Source organism: Penicillium subrubescens (assembly GCF_028828155.1).
Source record: "Penicillium subrubescens strain IBT 31985 chromosome Unknown utg000004l_segment0_segment0, whole genome shotgun sequence".
NCBI lineage: Eukaryota > Fungi > Ascomycota > Eurotiomycetes > Eurotiales > Aspergillaceae > Penicillium > Penicillium subrubescens.
The window spans coordinates 953,780-979,302 of NW_026643154.1; the positions used below are offsets into that span (position 1 = coordinate 953,780).

The 25,523-nt window shown below is 49.6% G+C and overlaps 8 protein-coding genes across 8 annotated transcripts; 4 read left to right on the forward strand and 4 right to left on the reverse strand.

Moving 5' to 3' along the window:
• Window positions 1-720: 720 nt before the first annotated feature.
• Window positions 721-3,284, forward strand: N7473_005444 (uncharacterized protein; the record flags this gene model as incomplete). The annotated part of the gene is made up of 3 exons (XM_057151384.1): window positions 721-1,596; window positions 1,656-2,227; window positions 2,288-3,284. The coding sequence occupies 3 exons, from the start codon at window positions 721-723 to the stop codon at window positions 3,282-3,284; spliced, it is 2,445 nt and encodes an 814-aa protein (XP_057009189.1).
• A 213-nt stretch (window positions 3,285-3,497) lies between these two features.
• Window positions 3,498-5,080, reverse strand: N7473_005445 (glycoside hydrolase family 88 protein; the record flags this gene model as incomplete). Its single annotated transcript, XM_057151385.1, has 3 exons — window positions 3,498-4,787; window positions 4,845-4,994; window positions 5,054-5,080. 3 exons carry the CDS (start codon window positions 5,078-5,080, stop codon window positions 3,498-3,500), a joined length of 1,467 nt encoding a protein of 488 aa, XP_057009190.1.
• Window positions 5,081-6,299: 1,219 nt separating this feature from the next.
• Window positions 6,300-7,529, forward strand: N7473_005446 (putative GPI anchored protein; the record flags this gene model as incomplete). Its single annotated transcript, XM_057151386.1, has 2 exons — window positions 6,300-7,174; window positions 7,226-7,529. The coding sequence occupies 2 exons, from the start codon at window positions 6,300-6,302 to the stop codon at window positions 7,527-7,529; spliced, it is 1,179 nt and encodes a 392-aa protein (XP_057009191.1).
• A 197-nt stretch (window positions 7,530-7,726) lies between these two features.
• Window positions 7,727-9,187, reverse strand: N7473_005447 (putative endo-polygalacturonase; the record flags this gene model as incomplete). Its single annotated transcript, XM_057151387.1, has 1 exon — window positions 7,727-9,187. The coding sequence occupies one exon, from the start codon at window positions 9,185-9,187 to the stop codon at window positions 7,727-7,729; it is 1,461 nt and encodes a 486-aa protein (XP_057009192.1).
• A 568-nt stretch (window positions 9,188-9,755) lies between these two features.
• On the forward strand, window positions 9,756-11,499 carry N7473_005448 (putative MFS transporter; the record flags this gene model as incomplete). The annotated part of the gene is made up of 5 exons (XM_057151388.1): window positions 9,756-10,046; window positions 10,102-10,328; window positions 10,388-10,466; window positions 10,522-10,995; window positions 11,056-11,499. The coding sequence occupies 5 exons, from the start codon at window positions 9,756-9,758 to the stop codon at window positions 11,497-11,499; spliced, it is 1,515 nt and encodes a 504-aa protein (XP_057009193.1).
• Window positions 11,500-12,038: 539 nt separating this feature from the next.
• N7473_005449 (uncharacterized protein) lies at window positions 12,039-14,567 on the forward strand (the record flags this gene model as incomplete). Its single annotated transcript, XM_057151389.1, has 8 exons — window positions 12,039-12,995; window positions 13,052-13,240; window positions 13,294-13,475; window positions 13,524-13,635; window positions 13,688-13,748; window positions 13,804-14,084; window positions 14,137-14,237; window positions 14,294-14,567. The coding sequence occupies 8 exons, from the start codon at window positions 12,039-12,041 to the stop codon at window positions 14,565-14,567; spliced, it is 2,157 nt and encodes a 718-aa protein (XP_057009194.1).
• A 1,633-nt stretch (window positions 14,568-16,200) lies between these two features.
• atrF (ABC drug exporter AtrF) lies at window positions 16,201-20,928 on the reverse strand (the record flags this gene model as incomplete). The annotated part of the gene is made up of 1 exon (XM_057151390.1): window positions 16,201-20,928. The coding sequence occupies one exon, from the start codon at window positions 20,926-20,928 to the stop codon at window positions 16,201-16,203; it is 4,728 nt and encodes a 1,575-aa protein (XP_057009195.1).
• Window positions 20,929-23,235: 2,307 nt separating this feature from the next.
• Window positions 23,236-24,734, reverse strand: N7473_005451 (cardiolipin synthase; the record flags this gene model as incomplete). Its single annotated transcript, XM_057151391.1, has 5 exons — window positions 23,236-23,365; window positions 23,687-23,951; window positions 24,023-24,339; window positions 24,394-24,507; window positions 24,559-24,734. 5 exons carry the CDS (start codon window positions 24,732-24,734, stop codon window positions 23,236-23,238), a joined length of 1,002 nt encoding a protein of 333 aa, XP_057009196.1.
• Window positions 24,735-25,523: the final 789 nt, after the last annotated feature.

Here is a 25,523-nt window from a genome sequence, read left to right on the forward strand (position 1 = left end):
TTTCGCTTCATCTTGTCGGAGTTCAGGCAGGCTGAGGGTTATGTGCATGCTTTCCAATTTTGGGATCTGGATGTGTAATTGAGATGAGGCATAGTTTAGGTAGATTCTCATTGTGATGAGCTTTCTTTCTCTGTTGGAGTGTCCCTTCCATTTGAATTAGATCTCAATATGTTTTAGTGACTTCTGGTCGGCCCGCCTAGTATTGTATAGTTGACTAGTGACCTCCAAATCCGAACACAAGTTCATATTCCAATCGATCTTATTTCAGATGCTTATTTCTGTGACTGGAGGACAAACCTATGCTAAATAGACGCCGTAACGGAATAGGAAATACAGCGGGCGGGGGTAAATCCATAACCGTAAGGAGTATGAATTTCTCCGCATAAAGTGGAGGAGGTCACCGGAGTCTCTCCGGTAATTCCTCCGCCCCAGTTTTCTCCTTTCGCACTGCTTCATCATTCGTGCCACAAGCTTCGCGCTCCAAACTAAAGTTTAACGGGCATAGGCACGCTTCGTGCATGACGCGCAGCAGGCAAGGTTCCCCGTGGGGGAGTCTTGGAGCCGAGATCGCATGATCCTTGACTGCGGGGAGAGACAATCTCCAAATTGTGTCGAGCTGCATCACCCCCTCACTACCAGTGTATCTTCTCGGGACCACAGGAACCTGGCTGTGAGATTGCTGGACCGTCAAAAGAGAGATATTCGCCTCTATCACTCAAGATGCCGCAAAGATCTAACTGTAACAGTGGCAGCGAGCCTAAAGGCAACGAGCAGAACGGCATAGAGCCACCAGACACGGCCAAGGTCGAGGACGACGTACCGGCCTGTCAGTCTTGTCGCAAGAAGAAGGCGCGATGCGATCGTGCTCAGCCATGCTCTCAATGTGTCCGGTTCAAGGTCACTTGCGTCTACGATGACAGGAGAATGAAGCCCGGTCTTCGCGCTGGTGCGGTCGACCAACTCTACCGCCGCATCGAAACCCTCGAAAACATGTTTCTTGGACAGGAGATGCTGTGGCAACAAGTATGGCAAGCGCTTCATCCAAATACAGCTCTCCCTGAGCAGATAAAAAACGGGACCGGCGATACAGACCTGGAACAGCGACGAGAACAATTGAAAAACCGTTTGCTGGAACCTGTGCCTTATACAGAGCGTGCAAACGGACAAGAAGCCCACAATGAAAGTATGGACGATGTGGAAGCAACTACCCGCGCAGCAAAGCGCCGCCGACTTAATGAGAACGCCTCTTCGACCCCTTCAATTGACGTTGACGACGATCTGACTACGATCTTGCCGCCCGAAGTTATGGACGAGTTAGTTGATTTCTACTACGTTAATATTCACCCCTGGATACCGGTCCTGCATGTGGCCAAGTTCCGCGAGCGCATGCGATCTCCAGAACATCGCCCGCGAGTCGCTTGTATCCTCCATGCAATTATAGCAGTTTGCGCCCGATTTTCCCAAAGCGAATTTCTACAGAACGAAGATTTTAAAACACGAATCGCCGAGAAGAGTCGCCAAAAAGTCATTTTGGACAGTACGGAGTCTTTCTCTGTTGAAAATTTGCAGGCCCTTGTCATCATTGCTTTCGAAACTGTGGGTATAATTATCCGGCGCTGTAATTTCGCACGCTGAATCGTGTCTCATAATTCTAGATTGGTCGCGGTCGCGGGCCTTCATCATGGTCAATTGTCGGAAGCATGGTGGGCACAGTGGAACAGCTACAGTTGGGCGTCGAGGAGGATGCACTTTACCGAGGCACAAACGCGGGAGAGACTTTAATTCGGCGAATGGTCTTCCTGAGTCCCTCCAATTCGTGGAGCGAAGTAGAGGAACGTAGGAGGGTGTTCTGGACCGTTTTCCTGATGGACCGATTTTGCAGTGTCTCCACTGGGTGGAAGATCAGTCTAACAAGCGCCGATGTGAAGCGCCGTTTACCGTGTGAAGGTGCTTTGTGGGAGAGGGAGCAGGCGGTTGAAGCACCATACTTTGGAATCTCAGATTCCAGGGACAATGCATCAAGTAGCTCCGTCCTCAACGGAAATAGAGCATCATCGAATTCGGACGATCAAGATGCTATCGGTGGATTTGCCTACAACATCGAAGCCACCGAATCACTCGCCTTGGTCACCAACTTTTTCCTTCACCATGCCTTCATTGTCAGTGATGCCGAAAAGGCGCAGGTCTGGCTTATGAAGTTTAAAGAGTTGGATTTGCGACTGATTCAGTGAGGACTCGTGAATATTGCCTTTTAACGTTTACTTACTAATGCTCTCTCTTCATCTAGATGGAAATTATATCTACCTTCGAAGTGGCGGGAAGCTTCAGTCCTAAATAGTGATGGAGTAATGGACCCTAATCTCACACTGGCTCATATCACTCACAACACCGCTGTTATACTTCTCCATCAAGGGATCGCGTATCCCCCGGCTCATTGGCAGTCTTGTCCAATAAGACTCCCATCCGCTTCGTCTGCGGAAACCTGTCTAGAAGCAGCCTCTGAGATCGCGACCATCGGTCATCAGTTTTTGACATTCTCGCCAATTTTTACCAATCCTCAATTCTCCTTTTGTCTTTTTATCGCTGGGAGGATGCTTCTAGCTCATGCGAAATACAACGGAGTCTGTTTACCACCAGCGTTTGACACACTAATCGCAAGTCTCCTGGAAATTTCCCAACGTTGGAAGGGAAGAAGCGAAACATCCAATTCACAAAATGAAAATCTTGCCTCCAGTTTCGCCAAGCGCCTGATCGAGGCTCAGAATAACTCGGGCGCCGCTCCTCGACCGAGTCTGGATATTCGTCAGACTGCATACTCAGACGAATCAAAGGAGCAACCGCCCCAACAACCTACATTCTCAGCCTCGCCCTCACAAGGCTCGCTGTATTTCCCAAAAGCTGCAAATGCAGTGTCTCCAGCGAGATATATGAGCAGAGAGGGATTTCAAGACTCGTTCAGCCTTGACCCGTTTAGCCTAGCGTTCCCGCCACTTCCTCCAGCCTTTCAACAGGACTTCCCCGTGTATACAAGATCTGATCCCATGTCAGTCTATGCACAGGCTACTGGGAATCAAGTATCCTCACCTATGATGATGGGTCCATCCCATCAGAATTTCAACATGTGGCAAGGTTCGGGTGCAAATTTCGGACATGGCATTGTCAGCCCTCAAGAAGACCTATCCCAGGCCTTTAGCTTGACTCCAAGCCCAGGCCAAAGGATCAGTCGCTATGGCGGTGCACAAATTGAGGGTCCAGTGGTGAATGGCAAAAGCCCAAATGTTTAGACCAGTCGCAGAGACTCATAAGATTGACTCTTTATGCCAGTCAGCTTTTTCAGACTCTTTGATCGGGGCATCTCATCGAGCATTTGGGCCAGTGACCTAGCAACTAACTTCCAAACTATCATGAAGGAGAAACACAAAACATGTGGCTCTATATTGTATCTAATGTGTCATGTTGTATAAATGATTCTATGCCATCGATAACTCACTACCTGTTCAATCAATGCGTTGAAATCCCCCGTTCACTAAACCCAAATCGAGAAGCATGTTTCCAAAAAGGAGGAAGTAGTAGTCCGCATAGACAAGTCCATGATTAGCCCACCTCCTGGGCGCGAATTCGTAGTTGTTGATTGTGGCACCATCCAGAATTGTATCACACAGTTTTGAAGTTAACAGATCTCCAACAGTCAAATTATCAAAACCATCGCTGTCGTTCTCATCCAAGCAGCCTTCCGGGTAGACCAGTACTTTAGATGTCGATTGAGTGGTTTGAAACCGAAGAGTTGGCGGATTCAAGAACTTCGTGACTGTGGCATCGACGAGATTAATCGCCTCTCGCAGATAGCGGTCTCCATCCGGAGTACCTTTCAGTGCCTTGTGAAGCAGCAAAAGACCACATGCAGCGACCATAGCTGCTGAGGTATCTCGTGGGCTCGTCTCAGTGATGGGCGCAGTGAAGTCCCAATAAGGCACGCCATCAGCTGGGAGATGCGCCAGGAAATAATCAGCCAGCGCCTTCGCCGTGTCAAGGAAGGACTTGTCGCCTGTCCACCTGAATGTCTGCATGAATCCCAGAATCCCCCAAGCCTGACCCCGCGCCCAGCAGCTATCATCACTATAGCCCTGATTCGTGAACTTGGCTTTCACATTTCCGGTCTCCGCATCGAAGTTCACCACATGAAATGTGGTATTGTCTTTCCGAATATGGTGCTTCTGTGTGGTCTTCGCATGCGCCCGAGCAATATCATACAGCGACGTGTTTGAGGTCTCTCGGGCAGCCCAAAACAATAAGTCCAGGTTCAACATGTTGTCAATGATAACGAGAAAGTCCTTCGAAGGATCTGTGAAGGAGTACCGATTCGTGACGCAGACGTCCCAGCTTTGCAGGCACTGAGTGGTACTGTTGAAACGACTCGCAAGGGAGTGTGCCGCCATGACAAGACTGTTAAATGCGGGTGCATCCCGCTGGAGCTCCCAGGCTTTCATGGCCCATGGTGCGATCATAAAACCCAGATCGTGGGTGTCACGTTTCAGTGCGTTTTGATGTAAGTTGGCCGTCCACCACTTGCACAGGTGTTCAAGCTGAAGTGGATGGGGCATTGAAGAGTTGCCGTCTTTTTTGGCCGATTGAGAGACTGGTGTATCTTGAGGGTACTTCATCAATCGCTCGAGGAGTAGATACAGAGATCCCGGGAAGAAGCCAGACGTCCAGAAGTCGAGGCTTCGGTAGACATAAGTGGCACTGTCTTTGCCGGTATACTCGGGAAAAAGAATCGGGGGATTGGTCTATTTTGCAAGAGATGTTAGCTCGAGTCGGATTTGATAGAAAATGGAAAGTCTTACACTTCCCAGTGCCTTGGCCGCGACGTGCCACAATCTAGCCGCCACGGACTCCGAGTAAAGGGCTTCCATCACACGTTTCGTCGGACTCTGAGTCTTGTAGGTTCCGTTCGTATCCCTAGATTCAGTTTTCACTCTTTTCGGGTAGGGTTCCTATGCCGTGTGTTAGCAGTGGACAATATGGATGAAAGTGAGCTCGAATTTGGACGCACCATGGTTGGTTGATCATCTAACGACATGGCGAAGGTTCGATGCTGTAAGGGCAGAGTTCCGTGGCGAGAAAAACAAACTGAGTTGTATCAGGTGGTTTTTGATGACCACTCTGACAATGTTATATTGACTATGCTTCCTACTTGAGTGGTCCTCCATTGCGTTGTGAAACTCGGAGGAGGTCCGGCAAATCCTCCGGCTCAGGTTGTATAGAGACAGAGTGGAGACACTGCTCAGATCACCGGGCAGTTTCAGATCATTGAGGAAAGGAGAATTGGCCGCCATTGATTAAGTCGCATGAACGAGAAATCACATTACTAAGTTCTCTTAATTCTGATCAGGCCGGGTGTATTCTTGGGCTATGCTCGAACAGACTTCTATAGAGAAGGAGGTTGACGGGCTAGGGAGTGATAGACTAGATACGTGCAAATCTAGACTTTACACGCCGAAAAGGTCCTTTTCTTTGTGCATAGATAGTAATTATCAACATACATGTCCAGTAAGCTCCTAAAAATCAATCGTATTTCTCGACTTATGAGAATCCTGGAGGAGAATTATTGTTATACTACGAATCTCTATCGATTACTGCTAGAACGATCAAAAACACTCCGATCGTCCAAAACCTAGAGTTGAAAAAACGATGCGCCCGGCTATTCTGGCAAAAAAGAATTCTATGCGGTATCTTCCTTCCAAATTTTGATCTCATCTCTTCTCTCCCGATGCTGGTTCTCTGATCGACTGTTTGTAGTAGATGGCCGGGAAGGTGCCGGAGAACATCCGAAGGTTCCTTGGATTCCCATTGCTCATCATTCTTCAAGATGTTTCTGCACAACCCTTGACATCTAGCGATCGACAAACCGGGGTACATGCAGTAACTTGATACCCCTCCGCATTATTCCCCAGACTTTGACCCGGCGTTGACTCCTTCGAAACGTTTCGTGGGAAATTCGGGATTAAGCCGAAAATATGGGGCAAGGTCCGTCATATCCACCCTCCATCGTGTCAATTTGAAACGCTGAAGCATCTACACAGCATTTCCTGATGCCGATCGGCAGCAAATCGAAGTTTTACTCGTCCCCGACGGCTTTGTCTTTTCAAAATGTCCCTTTAGGTCATATTGTACAATTCAGGGGGCTCATGTACAGAATTGTCTATATATTGAGCCCGAATGTGCTCGATTAAGTGGAATAAAGAAATCGAGCACAGCTCGAGTCTTCATTCATATCATTATCCCCTGATTTGATCGAAATGCATTCTTTTATCTCCGTTCTTCTCCTTGCTGGTACTGTTGTCACAGCCTTCGTGCATCCAGGCGCGCTTCATACCATCAAGGACTTCCAACGCATTACCAAGCACGTTGCTGATGGCAATGAGCCCTGGAACACCACTTGGACTTTGCTGACTTCGAGCTCCTACGCTCAGTCATCCTACAAGCCCAATCCTCAGACAATTGTGTACAGAGGAAACAACGGAGCGAACTCCGAGAATTACTCGTATCTGTACCGCGATGCCGCCGCCGCATACCAACTTGCCATACGCTGGAAGATCACAAATGACAAAAGTTATGCCGACGCTTCTGTCAATATCTTGGACAGCTGGGCGGCGACCATCACTGGGATCGACGGTACTAGTGACAAGTTCCTAGCCTCTGGCTTGTACGGCTACCAGTTGGCCAACGCAGCGGAGCTTCTGCGCAATTACTCTGGCTGGTCCGAGACCAACAAGACTGCCACTGCCAACATGTTGAAAAACGTTTTTGCGACCATGAACAACCTCTTTTTGGAGGACCACAACGGCCAAGACTATTACCATTACTATGCTAATTGGGATTTGTGCAATCTTGCCTCGCTTATCGCCATTGGTATATTCACCGATAATAAAACAATGTTTGAGAACGCAGTCAACTATGTTAAAACTGGGCCTTCCAATGGAGCTCTCCCTGTCTTTTCTATTGCAAATTTTACAGAGCCGGGCTCTGGGAAAGTACTCATGCAGGGTCAGGAGGCCGGTCGCGATCAGGGCCATGCTACATTGGACTTTGCGCTCTGGGGCGTTGTCGCGCAGCAAGCGTACAACCAGGGAGTTGACTTGTTTGCTACTTACAAAAACGAGATTCTCAATGGGTACGTTCAGTCGAAGAAGTACTTTCTAAATTGTTTACTAATTATGTCTAGCGCTGAATACGTTAGCAAGTACAACGTCGGTTATGATGTGCCCTACACCCCATATTTAAGCTACCAGGGCAACCAAACCGTTATTTCCAACAGCTCGCGTGGAACTATCCGTCCTGGCTTTGAGTTATTGTCCGCTCATTACGGCCAGCTCAAGGGGCTTCACTCTTCTTGGACTGACGCTTATCGTAACTGGGTTAACATCAACTCGACTAGCGGCGTTGAGGGTGGTGGTGGAAACTACGGTCCTAACTCGGGCGGCTTTGACGCCCTTGGTTTTGGTACTCTACTTTACCGTCTTTCTTAAAGTGCATGTCATGCCTCATCTTTCTGCTACTGCTCCCCTGCCTTATGTGATCTTATCTATTATGCTCTTGTGCAGTCTCAATTCATTCTTTTCTGTTGTGGACAAATATATCTATTTCTATCTTCAAAAAATATCCAAGATGATGCCGTTATGAATTGGAAGGTCCAATTCCGACGATACTTATTTCCAAGTTTTCTTCATGCCCCTTTCATGAAATTGACTCCCTTGACGTGCTCATTTAAAAACAAAGGAATGAAATCCGATATCATATACCATCGGGGCTTTTCCATTGTCTCATGAATCTCCTTCTCCCCTACTCGCAAATTCTTGAATGCAACGTTTTCGATTCCCCGGCTCTGATCATAGCCAAGTATCATCGATGGATTGACGACTTTGGAGTCGTGCATATTCAAAGACAAATTTTTGAAAGTGACGTTTCGAATACCTCGTCCCGGAGCTGTAGTCCACATCGAATTCTGCATCACACGAATATTCAAAAGCTGACCGCGAGTAATGCGCTCAACTCGTACATCCTCGATATGAATATCGTGGAACAAATTCTCATCTGCAGCATTGATGGCTATGCATCCCTGATACCACAGCTGATTTTCCTCGTGATCCAGGATATCAATATTTCTGATTGTCACGTTGCTTGTCGTTTCCGGCTTTGCGGGATTCCCATGTGTTCCCATATTGATGGCATGGGCCACATCTGGAAGCAATACGCAATTCTGAATGAGAATATTCGTCGAGTCGCCATACCAGTCCCAACGGTGTGAATAGAGAGCAATTGTGTCATCTGAGTTTCGCAAAAAGCAGTTCTCAATGGTAATATTTGACGAGCAAAAGAAGTCGATTCCATCCCCATTACCTGCGGACGAGAACGATCGGTATCTGTTGACTGTGACATCTTTGCATTCACCAGCAGAGAGGCTGAATCCCATCGCACTAAGTGAAGTGACACCCTCAACACGAATATTTGAGGCTCGACTCATGTGAATCGCGCCGCCCAGTTCTCTCTGAGTGTAACCGCCCTTGGGTCCTAGAACGAATCCATGACCCCGGAGAGCACTGTTGGAAACATCGATGAAATTCAAGCGGAACGTGATGAAAGCGCCACCAGCTAGATAAACAGTTTTCCCCGATGGGACTATAAGATTGACGCCGTCGGTGACCAAGGATGTCGCAGAGCCTTGATTGATCCCTGGCCCAAAATACCAGACATCATCACTGTCTTCGGTCGGCGCCGTGAGATCGATCGCGTTGGTGAGCAAGTGGAGAGCTTTCCGTTTGTCACCGTTTAGTTCGAGCATCAAGTCTCGGGGCTTTTCCAGTGTAAAGAGAATCGTTTTTTCCTCCAATACCGTCTCAATTCCAAGGGAACGAGGCCGAACAACTGCAGCATCGACGCCGCTTCTCGTATAGGTGACTTTGATCTTCACTGGGCCGCTGAAATCGAATGAAGCTACGGCAATTGAATGTCGATCAAATTTATTCGCGCTGGTGTTGATGCTAGCCACATCGGTGGCATATGCAGGCACTTTAGACCATTGGTAATGGTCGTCTGAGTCGATTGACTGGACTTCGATGAGGAAGTCCGGATTGAGGGCCACGCCTAGCGGAGAATCGTATACTTGAATGGACGAAGACATGTTCATCGTGTTGTGGATGGTTCAAGACAAGTTCAGAAGACTCTCACAGACGATTTGACTTTCTCGTAGGGAATGGAGTTTCTCATTAGCGACTAGCGTCTCTTCTCAATGCTGAGCACACACATGCACGGAGTTGTCTCGTCAAACGACCCTATCGGAGTACGGGCTAATTGCCGGAGAGGCTCCGGTAGAGCTCTCTGCCAAGCAGCATTTCGATCAATTTGATCCTATGCGTACTTCCTCAGAGTAGCAAGCTCCGGTTAATTCAAACCGAGCATAATGTAGCGTTCTAGCCTCTACGATCCAGAATTGTCATTCGACATCTAACTTCCGGAGGAATTGGCGGCATCTCCTCCGGTGCCACCTCCGGCGGGACCCCAATCATTCGACTCGGGGAAATCCAAATCCTGGGGTTTGCGGGCAAGCTTTCGGCTTACCCACACGCTACACTATGCGACACCTCGAGATAGGGGAGGACAGCCCTACAAATACCTCGATGAAGGGCAATACTGGTCTCTAATCCAGACCATCGTGATTCACAATATCATCCCACGTCTCTGCACCTCAACGCATCATGCCATCGAAGAAATTCGAGATGGGAGCGACTGTCGACCACGAGGAATTGCCCTCCGACCGCAATGCGGCATCTGATACCCTGGAGATGAAAGAGAAAGCGGATCTCCTCGCAGCGGATCCGGGTATCGAGATCGATGCTGCAACCAACAAGCGCCTCTTCTGGAAGATCACTCGGCGCATTCTCGTTATTCAGGTCATCACCTACTTCTGCCAGTCGCTCGACAAGGGAATTTTGAATTATGCCTCTATCATGGGCATCAAGACCGATGCCCACCTGGTGGGACAAGAAGTGGGTCCTTTCAGCCCTATACCTCAGACTTGGTCGCTAATTATCGCACGTGTAGTATTCATGGCTAGGAACCATCCTCTATATCGGCATTCTTGCGGGCGAGTACCCTCAGAATTTCTTGTTGCAGAAATTTCCCCTAGCAAAGATGCTCTCCATCAATGTGTTCCTTTGGGGCGCTGTAGTGGCATGTTCCGCTGCTTCGACCCGCTTTGGATCGCTCATGGCTGTTCGATTTCTGTTGGGTTTCTTCGAAAGCTGTGTCCAGCCAGCTATGATGCTGCTGTGAGTAAATCCTTGAAACCAAACACAAAAGTTCGCCTTGCTAAACTCTATGTAACTAGGACTGCGATGTGGTACAAGAGGGAGGAGCAATCAGTCTTGAATGCGCTCTGGTATTGCATGTCAGGTGTATCCTTGATGGTAATTGACACCCTTGTCTAGATCTTGGAGGAAGATGAAAGCTAATTAGCACTAGATTGGTGGCCTTCTTGCCTTCGGAGTCTCGCATTTTAAGAACGGTCCGATCAAGAATTGGCAACTTTTGTTCCTAATCCTGGGCCTGGCCACATGCGTTTGGTCCTTCTTCATTGCTACCCTTCTGCCCGACAGCCCGTTGACTGCAAAATGCTTCAGCGAGGAGGACAAAAGACTGATGATCGAGCGGGTGCGAGAAAATGAGACCGGTATCCAGAACAGAGAGTACAAGAGATACCAAATTGTCGAGGCTCTCAAGGACCCATTTGTCTGGTGCTGCGTTTTGCTCATCACCGTAGCCAACCTCGTCATTGGTGGCCTCGGTGTATTCTCCAACCTCATTATCATCCAGTTCGGCTTCAGCCTCTTGCAGACACAGCTGCTCAATATTGCCCAGGGAGCATGGACCATTTTGATCATGCTCGGATCTGCATGGGCATCCCAAAGATTCCAGCAGACGTGCTTCGTTATGATTGTAAGGTCCCCAGGTTGAATAGTCAACTCATGAACAAATGATCACTGACGACGAAAATAGCTATGTGCAGTCCCTGCTCTGGTCGGGACCATTGTGATCCTAGTCGTTACCCCGACTGCTTCAAATGCAGGTGGCATGCTCATTGCTTTCTACTGCACACAATTCTTCCTTGCCGAGGGCAACATGATTATCTCGCTGATTACTCGCAACGTGGCGGGTCAGACCAAGAAGGGTATTACCATGACCATGGTCTTCGTTGGCTGGGCCGTGGGCAATCTCATTGCTCCCCAAATCTTCCAAAGCAAAGATGCCCCCCGATACCTGCATGGTTTCCTAACACATATCGTCGTTTACGCTGTTTATGTTGCTCTGGTGGTGTTGACACGAATCATCCTGATGGCACGGAATCGCTCCAAGATTCAGGGCTCAACAGAGATCTCGCATGACTTGGCATTCCAGGATCTTACTGATCGTGAGAATCCAAACTTCCGATATGTATACTAGCGGGTGGGTTCTTGGGTTCTTGGAAAGTCTTTTATTAAGACGCAATAAACGTCCTTCAACAAAGATGATACATATGAGTTAGTCCCAACTGAATGAGAAATATTATAATGCTTCCGGCTTAGCAGCTCATGTATTGTTTAAATGATTGTGACCAGTTGGCCAAAGAAAAACAGGCTGCCATACATCATCATCACGTGACCGTTGTCATATCCGATAGGGGTGGAGCATGTTGCAACACCTTCCATCAACTGAGAACATCAACAAACGGCGAGTATCTCAGGAATCCGGAAATTCCCTTCTTATTTCACTGAGTGAGGGATCTGCTCCCACCTCATGTAGGCTCCACTTTGCGTCCACGCCACCTCAGCCCTTGAAGCTGAGGTCTGTTGTTGCACAACTCGTGTCATCCATATCTTGGCTTTGTCAACACCTCAACACCTGAATATCTCACCACCTCAAATTTGAGCAGCCCCCGCGCCCATATTCTTTGCTCTTCTCCTATTCAATCGCGGGACTTGGAAACCTTCAATTTTTCAGAAATGGATCCCACAGAACTTGAGCAAAAAATGTTGGAAGCGGCCATCAAGGCCTCGCTTGAGGACTTCCAGAGACAGAAGCAAGAGTCGTCCGCCCAGGTCTCTCCGTCATCTCAGGACCAGAAACCTGTCGCTGAAAGCGCCTCAAATTCCCCATCCAAAGGTCCCTCTCAAAAACCAAGTCCTCCAAAGATGCCAAATCAGCCAAAGGCATCACCCCGGCCGACCAAGCCATCAAAGCCAACGGTCGTGGACCTCACGCATGACTCCAGCTCAGACTCAGATCTGAAAGAGATTTTCCCAAAGTCTAAGTCAGTTATCGGATCTGATACAGATACTGAAACTGTTGATCATACAGTGGATGATGACAGCGATGAAGATCTTAGGCGAGCGATTGCCATGTCCCTTAAGGGCGCTCGGCAAGATACGGACCTCCTAGGACCGGGATCTCCTTCGAAGCCAGTGGAGATCCCAGAAACCGCGAGCAACGCGACCCCCAAGCCTCAGGGAATCTTTGGCATTGACCGCAAGCAGATGGAGCAAGAACGTCTTGCCCGCCTCGCCAAGCGCAAAGCCGGGAGCTCTCCTCCTGCCCAGCCATCCCCCAAAGCTTCTAGACTCACCGAGCCCGATGCCCGTCTGACGGGTCGAGTGTTATCGCCACAACCCCCTTCAAATACTCATATCCGCAGCAATTTCACAGCCAATAATTCCACCAGTCGGGTGCAGCCAACAGCCCGACCAGTCATGCAATATCCCCTCGGGGTTGTTAAGAAGACGCACGTAGCAGGTAAACCCCGCGCAGGCAACGACATTACCATCGAAGAGGTTTTCCAGCGAGAAGACCTAAATGTTGCAGTTCTCAGCTCATTCCTCTGGGATATCGAGTGGTTGTTCTCAAAGTTCAGCACCAAGAAGACCAGGTTCATCCTCATGATGGGTGCGAAGGAGGAAGCCACGGTAAGCGGGTCTCGTCAACCATGTTGGACAATCTAGGAAAGCTGACAATGCTACAGCGCAAGCAGTATCGGGAGGAAACCGCTTCGATGCCTACGCTTGATCTATGTTTTCCGCCTATGGAACCACAAGTCAACAATATGCACTCGAAGTTGATGCTCTTTTATCATCCCGGATACCTTCGAGTTGCCGTTCCAACTGCAAATCTCACCCAGACTGATTGGGGTGAGAACGGCTTGATGGAGAACGCATGTATAACCTCTACACTTTTCTGGTTTCAGTGCCACTAACATAGTACCAGACTGTCTTTCTAATCGATCTACCCAGAATCGAGCTTGGTGTAAAGGTTGAAAAGTTCGACACACCTTTCAAAGAAGAGTTGGCCTACTTTTTGAAAGCGTCCAAATTGCGCGACGACGCGATCAAAGCACTTGATGACTTTGATTTCAGCCAAACAGCCCGATATGCGTTTGTACACACTATGTATGTTGCCGTGCTTCTCTTCAAGAAGGTCAGCTAAAATAGACCTAGTGGTGGATCGCGAACCGGCGAGTCGTGGAAGCGGTCCGGATATTGTGGGCTCGGTCGCGCCGTGACACAGTTGGGTCTGCAGCCATCTGGGCCCATTAACATTGCCTACGTGGTAGGTAAACATCGCCACAGTCAGTTGACTCTAGAAACTTACTTGGCTATAGTCTTCCTCCGTTGGCTCTTTGAATGATGAATTCCTTCGCTCGATTTATCTTGCTGCTAAAGGTATGTCTGGGAATTGAGGAATGATACAGAGACCAACTAACGATATCGATATTAGGTGATGATGGCCTGACAGATTACAAGCTCCGGTACACACGAGAATCGACTAGCCAAACCAATGATCCGCAGCGCACGCAGATGGTGCAGCTGGGCCAGGAATGGCATAATCGCTTCAATGTGTACTTCCCCTCCGCCCAGACCGTTCGTTTTGCGCACTTGGATCCGGAACGAACTGCAGGTACTGTCTGTTTCTCGGCGCGGTGGTGGCTCGGCGAGAAGTTTCCTCGGCGAGTGTTGAAGGACTGCGAGAGTAAGCGGGGGGTTTTAATGCACAACAAGGTTTGAAGCAATTTAAAAGTCCTCTGCAGTCTGCGTGCTAATATGAGTATAGCTCATGTACGTGTGGCCCTCGGAGCCCATTCAGATGCCCGACGGCAACGAATGTAAGGGCTGGGCATATGTTGGAAGTGCTAATATCTCGGAGAGTGCCTGGTCAGTTTATTTCCCTTCCATATTTTTATTATCCTAAGATGCTGACATCTTGAAAGGGGTCGCTTGATAAAAGATCGCTCCACCGGCCAGCCGAAGCTGAACTGCCGCAACTGGGAGTGTGGTGTCTTGGTGCCCGTTATTACGCCTGGCGGCAGGGCATACTCTCAAGCAAGCGATGCCAACACAACCACGCTCGACACTGCTACAGCCACCCAATCGAGGCCACAGCAATTGAACGCCGATATCTTCCAGGATACAGTGCCAGTTCCCATGAAGCTCCCCGGAGCGGATCTGACTGAGAGCCGCCCTCCTTGGTTCTTCCAAAGCTGAGCATTCCTCTTGTGTATTATGAAGAGGTACTTGTTTTCATAGACTCTTGTCATCTTATTCATCGGCCTTGCCACGATGTGGACGGAGAGAGCCGGTGTTGAAAAATGGTGTTCCTGGGCGTCTCGCATGACGGGTTATGACATAGACTGTTACAAATTTTTACTCGAGAGATCGCTAGGAGACCCCTCTTCAAATATCACATTGAAAACAAGTCAATATTTCCTAACCCCCGAGTTAGACTATATTAACACCGATTAGCAGTACTTGGTGAGCATCGCTCGCGCTTATCCAAACTAACCCGAAAAGTAGAGAGATAAAGATAGAGCTTTTGAGCTGGGAAAGACCAAGATACAAATACCGATAGAGAGCGAGATATTTTAATGCTCTGGCCATGAGAGAACCGCAAGTGTCACGAGCTGAATGATTCTTTCCATTGTTGGAGGTATGAAACCAAAAGTGTCAAAGACAGCCAACTCAGGCAATCTTTGATCAAAATCTCCGATGTGTGGAATAGAATAATCTTTGTGAGAGAGGACTCAAACCGACTACGGGAGTCTGAGTACTGAATTGGGAGCTGATTGTCTTAGACTATAGAGGATGACACAATAAAGAGTCCAAACACAAGGTTGGCATCAGAATCCCAAACAGGCAAGAACAGAGGTTATCACCGGTTTCCAGGTCAAGCAATCACCTCCTCCCCCTCCGATGGCCTAGTTGGTATCCACCATAAATTGGTGAACCATAGGTGTGCCCTGGAGGATTTGGGCAAACATAAAGGAGGAAACAAATACTGGGCCTGTGTTGACGCTATAAGCTCCACGGACGGACGGGCACACCCCTAGGCGGGGGGAGGATGATTTTTTGATGTTTTTCTTTTGGGTAGTGTTATTTTTTATAGGAATTTATATGACAAGATCTTTTTCTTATATCATAATAATCATTTAATAGACTTTTTGATGGTATTGGAGGGTGAAGAGGGGGTGTAGAGCGGCACTGGGGTGGGATGGCGATGTTTGACGGTGTCCTTGGATGGCGACGCAGTAACAAGGCGAAGTATATAGGGAGGAGAAGGTTGAGGGTTCGATTCATGGAGGTGGGGAATTTATTGATTTTGAATCTTGGGGATTTTGGCCCGTGGGCAGTTGGAAATGGCTCGATATCAGTACCAGAGATACAGGCCTCACCTCACTCTCAGCCCGTTGGTCTCTAGTCTTAGTATGATGAGGCACCCTGCGCTAACCCACCACATTACTATGGGAATTATAAGTACGAATGTTTGATATACCATGAAACAACTAGGTAGGTAAAGTCTGTCAAGGACCTCTGTGTAAGCAGTAGGTGAATAAAGTTCATATCCAATATTCTTTAATTAAGTCTAAATAAGTATGTACTTTTAGGTACCATCAAGGGGCACCGTCCATGAAGAAAAGAAACTAATATAAAAACCGAACAAGAAAAGAAGGTCGATACAAAAGGGCCATGATGACACACCATGTGCCATGCACACACGCTCCGTAAATGCATTAGACAACAAAGGGAGAGCATACCAAGGAAAAGAATCAAAGAAAGAATAGTCCAAGATATGTCAAGTTATAACAAGGCAGGAAAGGGCAAAAAGTAAGTCACGTTTACTTTACTGCTGGACATCACTCTTCTCCTTCCGCTTGAACAGACCCTTGACACGGTCAATCAACACCCCAGCGAGGCCAAACACATATCCGAGTCCGAAACTCCAGCCCCTCACACGAACAGTGTAAACAAAGAAGTACACCAGCATCCAGTTGATAATGACAAAAGCCAAGAAAATACCGAAGCAGCGCCACTTGTCGTCGCGGTGGACATTCAGATTAGCCATGTACTCCTCACCCGTGGTATAGGGGCAGTACTGGCAGTCCTGGGTCGCTGACCCGTTGACCAAATACCCAGCCTTGGCGATCTTATTCACAAAGTTACCAGCGTACTGCTGGCAGGTTTGTCCGGGTGGGGGGTCGAAGCGGGTTGTTTCCAGGGTGGCGCACTCGATTTGGACATCTGGCAGGACGGCGGAGAGAACGCCGCGCAGCCACCAGGTCACGGGGTTGACATAGTACATCCAGTACTTCCAGAAGACAGGGTATGCCGCGTAGGGACGGACGATACCGTTGAACAGGTTGACCATGACGAAGAAGAATGGCAGCACGTTGGAGATGACGGTGAACGAGGGCGCGAAGGCGCAAATCCATTGGCCCCAGGATGCCTGGAAGAGGAAGAACAGCATCGACATGAGGAAGACGTAGCCGGCGGTGGACGAGTCGGTCGGCAGCCCGACGGGGTAGTACCACAGCAACCAGTAGACGAGACCGGTGATGATGGCAGCGGGGATTTCACAGACAACGTTGGCAGTGGCGAAGGCGACCCAGCCGTATATGCGGGACGGGTATTCGCGGGCTTCCCAGAGGGCGCGGTTGATGTAGAACTTGGGGACGACGGAGTTCATGATGATGGGCGGGATCAGGATGATCAGGAAGACGGAGAACATGCGATCCTGCATGGAAGCGACGGTGGTCGGCAGCATCCAGAAGGTGAAACCGTTGAAGATACCAATGATGACACTGACGAAAAGTTTGCCGTAGTAGTAACTGGGATCGCGCCAGTACTGGAGGAAGAGGCGCTTGGTGAGGAGCTGGGTTTGGACGAGGGTTGGAGCGGCGAATTCGTACTGCGAGCCACCAGACTCTTCGACGGGGACTTTGCTGCGTTCGGTCTTGATGTTTTCGATTTCCTCGAGCATGGATTTGTTCTCGTCGGAGTTGCGCCATTCCTCGTTCCAGTCGATTTGCTTGCCATTGCGCTGGGTGGCTTTGGCGGCGGTTTCCAGGATGAATTCGGCGACGTTCTTGGAGGGTGGGCAGACGAAGCCACGGTCGGCAAAGTACTTGATAACGGCGGATCCGTCGTGTCCGACGGGGCCGAAGTAGAAGGTATTGCCGCCAGGGTTGAGGGCGAGGATCATGTCGAACTGCTGGATGAGCATGGACGAGGGCTGGTGAATAGTGCAGACGATGGCTTGACCGGCTTGGGAGAGCTTCTTGAGGAAACGGACAATCGAGAAGGCGGCTTGACTGTCGAGACCAGAGGTGGGCTCGTCAAGGAAAAGAAGGAGACTGGGCTTGGCGGCCAATTCGACACCAATAGTAACACGCTTCTTCTGCTCGACGTTGAGAGAACCGATGATGGCGTCCTGGATGTCCTCAAGCTCCAGCAGGTCAATGATCCGGTTGACATAGTCGATCTTCTCCTGGCGGGGGGTACTGCGGTCCTGGCGGAGGATGGCTGAGAATTCGAAAGCTTCACGGATGGTCGAAGTGTTGTCGTGCAGATCCATCTGTTCGCAGAAACCGGTACCACGCTGGAAGTCAGCACCGAGCGGGTGGCCATCAACGAGCATTTCGCCCTTGACGACACCCATCTTCTGACGCTGAGCGAGAGTGTTGAGAAGAGTAGTCTTGCCGGCTCCGGAGGCACCCATGAGGGCGATCATGACACCAGGCTTGGCGAATCCATTGACGTTGTTCAGAAGCTTGCGCGTGCCATTGCCGTAGGGCACGGTATACTCAACATTGGACCAGGTGAAGCAGCGCTCACTCGAAGACAGACGGGTGAAAGCAGCATTGTCGGAGGATGAGGGGGCCTCACCGCGGGCGAGAGCAGCATTACCATTCGAATCAGAAACCTTCTCCTCATCGTTGTTCTTCGCAGTCTGCTGGGTGACCTGCTTCGCGCGCTTAGACTTCTTGAAGACGAGAGCACCGCCACCACCGCCAACAAAGGAGAGGAACTCGGCAGCCCAGATAGTAACCAGAATGTACAGCACAGTGAAAGCGATGACAACACCAAAGTTGCGCCACAGATGATGACGGGTGAACTGGAAGTTAGCCTGCAAGTACTGACTACCAGGGACCGACGTCTGACCCAGAGGAGAGCCAGTCAAAGCACAGCCTTGGTATCCAGCCACCGCGCCAGGGCCCTGGGGGACCAACTGCGAAGGTGCACATTCCATCGTACGGTCGGAGAATTCGTTTGACAGGACAGCCTCGTAGCTATACGAGAGGGGGTTAACGTAGAAGAGCCATCCGAACCAGATCGAGTCGTTGACAAGGGTCTGCTTTGGAATAACATAACCGACGTATAGAATGAGCAGATTGAGTGCAATACCGGCAAACCGCACGGCGTCATCAATAGTCGGCGAAAGAGCAGCAAACATGCGATACAGCGAGGTGATACAGAAGGTTGTCGTGTACACAAACAGGAAGTAGATGAAGAATTTCGACGCCGTAACATCGAGACCAGCCATGAAGTAGACGATGATCGTAAAGGGGACAACCATAGCGAAGATAGCAGGGAAATCAACAACCACGCGGGCAATTGAGACAGCAGACGGGCGGTAGAAGGCGTAGTCCTTGTGACGGGCAACAATGCCTCGTCCCGTCACAGCGGGCATCAGCTCAGTCAATTGCAGCCAACCAAGGAACAGAACCGAGAAGAACAGGGCACCACCGCGAGAGAAGGCACCGCTGGTATCCAGGGATTCACCGTAGAAGAGAGACGAGACAATAAGACCGTTGGAGATGATGATGAAGTACTTGGTGTAGAGCGAGGTCTTGTCACCCCAGAGCAGCCAGAACTCACGCTTGACGCAAGCCGCGACCTGGCGCACCAGAGAGACAGTGTAGGGCGACTTTTTGGAGACAGTCTTACTCTTGGACCGAGCGACCGTCTTCTGGAAAGTGCGGGTATCTTCTTGCTCAGTCTCTTGGAGGCGCTGCTCATAGGTGGAGACGTCGTTCGCGATGTACTGGTAAGCTTTGCTGTTCTTGAAGACCTGCTCCAACTCCTCGGCAGTCTTGGGGGTGGAGGCTTCACAGCCGGGCTGGAATTGGCGGGCATTGGGATCACAGAGGGAAGTCAGGAAATCGGCCGTGGTGGACTGCTCGGGGCAGTAGAAGCCGAGGTCGATGAAGTACTGACGAGCCTCAATCGCAGGACCCTGGTAGAGCATACGGCCCTGGTCAATGACCATGACCTTGTCCATGAGCTCATAGATGCTCTCTCCGGCCTGGTACAGAGTCACCAGGGTGGTTCGCTTGCTGACATCGGTCATGATGCGCAGGGACTTGGCATAGTCCAGGGCAGTGCTGGCATCCAGACCACGGGTCGAGTTATCCCAGCAAACCACGGTCGACTTGGTAGCCAGGGTCTCGGCAATACTGACACGCTTTCGCTCACCACCAGACACACCACGAACATACTCGTTACCGACGAGCGTGTTCTTGGTGTGGCTGATACCGAACATCTTAAGCAGCGCATCAATAATGATGGGAATGCTGTCGCGATCATGCTTGCGAGTCTTGTTGGCGAGAGAGAACTTGAGCGTCTGCCAGACTGTGAGAGAAGGGAAATGCTGGTCGTCCTCGGGGTTATAGTTGACTTCGCCACGGAAATACTTGTTCTGGTCCTCCGCGGAGAGACCACCGTAGCTAACCTCGCCTTCCACCGCTGCAAAAGCACCCCGGTCATTTGCAATGGCTTTCAGGAAGGTAGTACAACCCGCACCAGGACGACCCAGCACGAGCATCATCTCACCCTCGCGCACCGCACCACTGAAGTCGTGAATCAAGTCGCGAATAGGAGGCTTCTTGCCGAACCGCAGCTGCGGCACGAACCGGCAAATGACGTTATACAAATCAGGTCCGAAAGTTCCCACCACAGCATGAGGCAGAGTCCGTACAAAGGATGCGCCCGTCTCGACGCCCTTGACAGTGAGGTTTTTGAAGACGACGCCAACCTTCTTGGCAGGCTCGCCGGCAGTGGTACGGCGCTCAAGATGGCCGCCCATCAAGAACTCACCCAGATCGAAACCGCCCTCAGCCTCTGTATCAGACTCACCCTTCTCTTCATCCTTGCGACTGGCGCGCGATTTGAGACGGCGCACGCTTTTGGCGGTGGTTGAACGAGTGCGATGCAAGCTTAGGCGAGTCAATTCGCGGCGCATCCCCTCCAAGTCTTCCATCGCACCGCGACGAGAGACGGGCTCACCCGCCTCCGTCTCGCCCCAACGGCCCTCGACACTGACATGAGAAGAAGCAGTCGAGGAAGTCGTAGAGACCGGGTCGATAGGTGCCGCGGTCGGGTTGTTGATCTCTTCGGGAGAGAGCTGGTCGGATTCTTCGGCAATTGCATTGTTGGCATGGCTGGAAGATTCGGAGGTGTGGTTGGTAGTTCCCTCGGAGGTGATGATGGAGGAGTAAGTTGTAGTTGTATAGTCGTCGGTGGTTTGGTTGCGGGATTCTTGGGCCTCCGCGGCTCGATGGTTGGCGTCCATCTCGCCTGGTAGTTGGGAGTATTTACTCGCCAGGCTCAATGCTCAATATAGAGAGAGATTTTAGGTAGTAATATTAGGGAGGTGTATATACAGAATCACCGATTGCAAGAAAGTAGGAAAAGAAAAGCAGTGGAAAAAGGAGTGGAGAGGAGGAGGGGTGAGAATATGAGGTCACGAAGAACCATAAAAGAGAGAGGGCGAGAAACCACCTTTTACCCATTTAAACTTGGGTCTATAAGCCTGTAGATAAAAGAATAATTATTCCACTACGATTACCTGCTTATGCAAACACCATTATCTCCGAGCCACGGATTTGTCAGTCAACGTCAATGGAGGGGGGATGCGTCAATCAGAACAATTCTTTGGCCCCTCCGTGGTCTCCAGTGGTCCTTAAACGAGAAGCTCGAGTGGATCACTCATGAGTCAGGGTGATTCAACGGGAACAAATGGAAGGAACCGAAGAATAATATTAAATATTTAATATGTAATCCAATTGAAGATTAAGCGGACCAGCCCGCAAACAGATTTTTCAACGGAGTTAGACCTAGACCCGGCGTTTAGCCGGTGACCCTGTCAGCAAATCAGCACGCGGCAGATGGATTCAGCATCATTTCGTCAATCGATCTCCGGAATATCGAATTCCTCTTTTTCTCCGTAAAAGACCGATTATGAGGACTTAATAGGGAAGATCCACTCATTCTGTAGTACGCCCTGAATTCTAAAGGTTTCACATATTGTAAGCAGCGTATTCTGCTTACAAAAAGCAAAACTGATGCATCCATCCGGAGTCTTAAATTCCGCCAAATTTACCTCGACGCGAGTAATGCGCCACCCGCATCGGGTCCCCGCTAGGCCGCCGGCTGATTCAAGGCTTCAAAGTTCCAGCCCTCGGCGACTTTTGGCTGCACCCTACCTTTCCGTCGCACCAAGATCTCTCCGATCGGACTTGGCCTCTGCATGAACTTGCATCCACACCGCTCGGCATTGCCATTACGGACGTAACAGACCGCTGATATCAGTATTCGAATCCCTGAAGCCCAATGACAACCACGCATCTATCGGGCTCGACTCCTCGAGTTTGACGCTTTAATCAAGCTTGAGCCAAACTACGATTCCTGTACAACAATTCCGGGATCACGTGAATACAAACCATTTATTTTATGTAGTCCAATCTATGGATTCATATTTGAAACACTCCTTATCTATGTACATTGTACATAGCCCAGGCTAGGCGTCTCAGTAATCTCGGTCTAGCCCCCCTTGTCAATTACCGAATTATCAACTCTTACTACGGAGTACTCGGGCGGATCAGTTTGCTAAAAAGGTCCGTCAACTGGGCCCCATAGCGATTGATGAACCAATCATTTCCTGCAGTCTGCGCGCACTGGGTGATACTGTTGCCCACCCCAACGAAAACGAGTTGCACCCCCAAATACTAGTATACCTGATTTTCTGCCTGATTATTGTTTCTAATAATCTGAGAGGTAAGGATAGGGAAAAGGAACGAGGATTAGAGTAAAAGTACTAGTAGTAGTCGATAAATAACCCCGCGCTCAACGTTACACATTCACGTTGGCTTAACTCATCACACTCTTCCACGTTACAGCGCACGTGTGAGCAAAGACCGTGCTGATGCGCGGGTAGGGGGCGCAACAAGCATCATCCCTGGAAGAAAAGAGATGAGAAAACGAAGTTGAGAACATGGAATTGAGAGATTGGGGAATGTCAGTAGGTAGTCGTGTCGCATCATGAAGGTTACTACATCTAATCGCTAGAAACATAAGACTGCTAACTACATGAGCTCTGCGACATACCTACTATCTATTTCATATCCACTTCAATCGGAGTAGGGTTTTCGGCCTCGTGCCGGATATTATAGATGGGACCTATCCCAACTCTATCATCTAGCATCCCCAATTACAGCTTCCTGCAAGAGATACATGTAGTCCCTCCAGTCCAAGCGTACAGGGTGTTACCGTAGCCCTCGATCCTTAACACGACTCCTCGCAGGGCCTCGCAGGTCTTCGTATAAACCGTTGTAGTCACTAAAAGCTATTCCTGATCAGGGTTGGAATGTCTAAAAAGATACTGTAGATGTTGCCGATGCTTTACATGAAGCTGTTCAAGCTCCCAGGTTTCTTTCATGGGCGCCGTTAATTTTACCTTTGGGGCTTAATTCATGGTAGCTTAATGGTTTGATAAAACTTAAAAGAATGCAAAGAAATATGCTACGCAAGAGCTAAACCGCCTAAATGCAAAGATTCTACTGTACATGGCCAACAAGATATTCGAGACTGTGAAATGAACTTAATGCTTACGCTTTGTCTCCGCCTGTGCAATACGCTTCTGGATCTCCTCCTTGGTCAAGATCTTGACCGCATTGTTCGAGAAGACGTAGCTCATGCCTGACCAGATGGTGGTAGCCGCGACGAGATACCTACAGAAACTCAAGTCATTAAGGGCAAAACCAAATGAAAGGAAGAGACGAGGAAGGAATCAGTCAAAAGGCAGCACAACAAAAAAAAAACATACAACAGCCAGGATTCGCATGTGGTCACCCACCATACTACTAACTGGCCGGCGTGTGGCTTAAGTACGGCTGAGCGGACGGGAAGCCCTGTTCTCCACACCCTATGGTCGTATGTACCGTTCTCCACTGAGAAGTGGGTTATAGCGCGACCGCACACACCATACATCTTCAAAAACAATTGTAACAAGGGGGTAAAGAAAGATCAACATAGACAGGGGTATAACGTACTGGAATCCAGTCATGGCCTCACTCAAATGCCAAGAGCTGATGATTGCCTCCGGCACCACAGGCAGGCCGATCGCGGTTCCGACCAGGACCAATTGCAGGGCAGTGTTGATCTTGGAGATCTCGGTGGGCTTCACCTCAGCAGAGGGAAGGGAGAAATCCCAATAGCGAGCCATTGTCTTGGGAGGAGGGAGCGAGATCCAGCGATAGTAGATGGCAGAGATAGCCAGACCAACATCGCGACCGAGGATGATGACAGCCAGCCACACTATAAACATGTCAGAAAAGCATCGAAGAGAGGGGAATCAGAGACAGCAAGCCTTGTGCGTGGTCACCTACCCGGAAGAGAACCATTCACCGCCAAACAGGCAACTCCGATCGTCATGAGTAGCTTGTCAGCCATCGGGTCAATGATGGTTCCCACGACAGTCTGTAGGTTGTATTTTCGGGCAATCCAGCCATCGACCAAATCGGTAATACCCGCATAAGCAAAGAGCGAGAGTGCAGCTGCATGGTAGTCGTGGACAAGTAAATACCCCACTACGGGTGCCGCTACTAGGCGAGAGAAGGTGAGAATATTAGGGATGGTGTATATGTTCTCGTGACTTTTGCCCATAGGGATCTTGGAAAGAATGCGCTTTGTGGCGGATTTGGGTCTTGACTCTGGTTAGACAATTGCATCATAAAGGAGGTGGTAATCAATGACACACTCTTCAGGGACCTGGTTCTTCGGGTCTTCGGGAGTTTGCGATGTTGACCATCTCTTTTGCGTAAGAGTGGATGTTTTTGAAAGCAAGGTCAAGCATGTCTGAGACTTTGACACCCTATAATATGATGTCAGGTAAGATCTAACTAGTAGATTCAAAGCAGCTCACTGAATGGGTGAACGGCCCATATTAGGCGTCAAAGTCAACCCAGAGATACACCGGGATCGGACTGCATGTCCATGAGAGAGCTGGCCATGCGCAAGACGTGCAGTGTTGCACAACAAGTAGAGGCTGTGGCTAGCCCGAGAAGAGGGCAGCAGGCGGGCTGCGCCTGTGGAAAGCATGGTATTGCGAGAAAATAAAGAAGAAGATAAAGCCCACAGATGAGTGCAAAGACTGCTAGGTCAAAGAGTGGAACAGGCGAGCTCCAGGATGATGGATGAGCGTGTGGCCAGCAGAGCCAGATTGAATCACCGGATCAGTCGACAAAGTAGCGCAGTGAACAATGAACTTTTAAGAGGGCAGTCCCACAAGGAACATGAAGTGTACAAATAGCGAAATCTGCCAATTTGGACCACGACTGCGACAAATATCCAGCACAATACAGTACAGATGACGGAGGGCTGCCAGCACAGGTTAGTTGGTATTCATGCCAGTCTCGGGATGTCTGTAGCTCAATTGATTGTACGCACAACTTCCACAGTAACAGATCGTCTTCCGGGGGATTTCATACAATAGAAGCCCTGCCCCAGAAAGACCGACCTGATGATGGAGAAGTTAAGCAGAGCCTCGGCGGATTTCAACGGTGGCTTCGGATAATATGTTAATCCGGTCCCGACCCCAGCCTACAAGTAGTGTCGATCGAACCCATTTATATCTCTAGCTAATCATCCATTCACCTCCTTTGAATCAAAGACATCCTTTCCAAATCAAGGGAGATTCCAGCGAAATGCCTTTTATGGAGCTTATAAAGACCAGATGGGGTCACTATGACCATCCATCATCACCCACTCACCTGACGGAACTATACACATGACATCCCGCATGATAGGCAACATCATCCCGATATTTCGGCAGAGCTACAGTTAGTTCTTACCCATGTGGATGAAATACTCTTCAAATACTGAACAGCT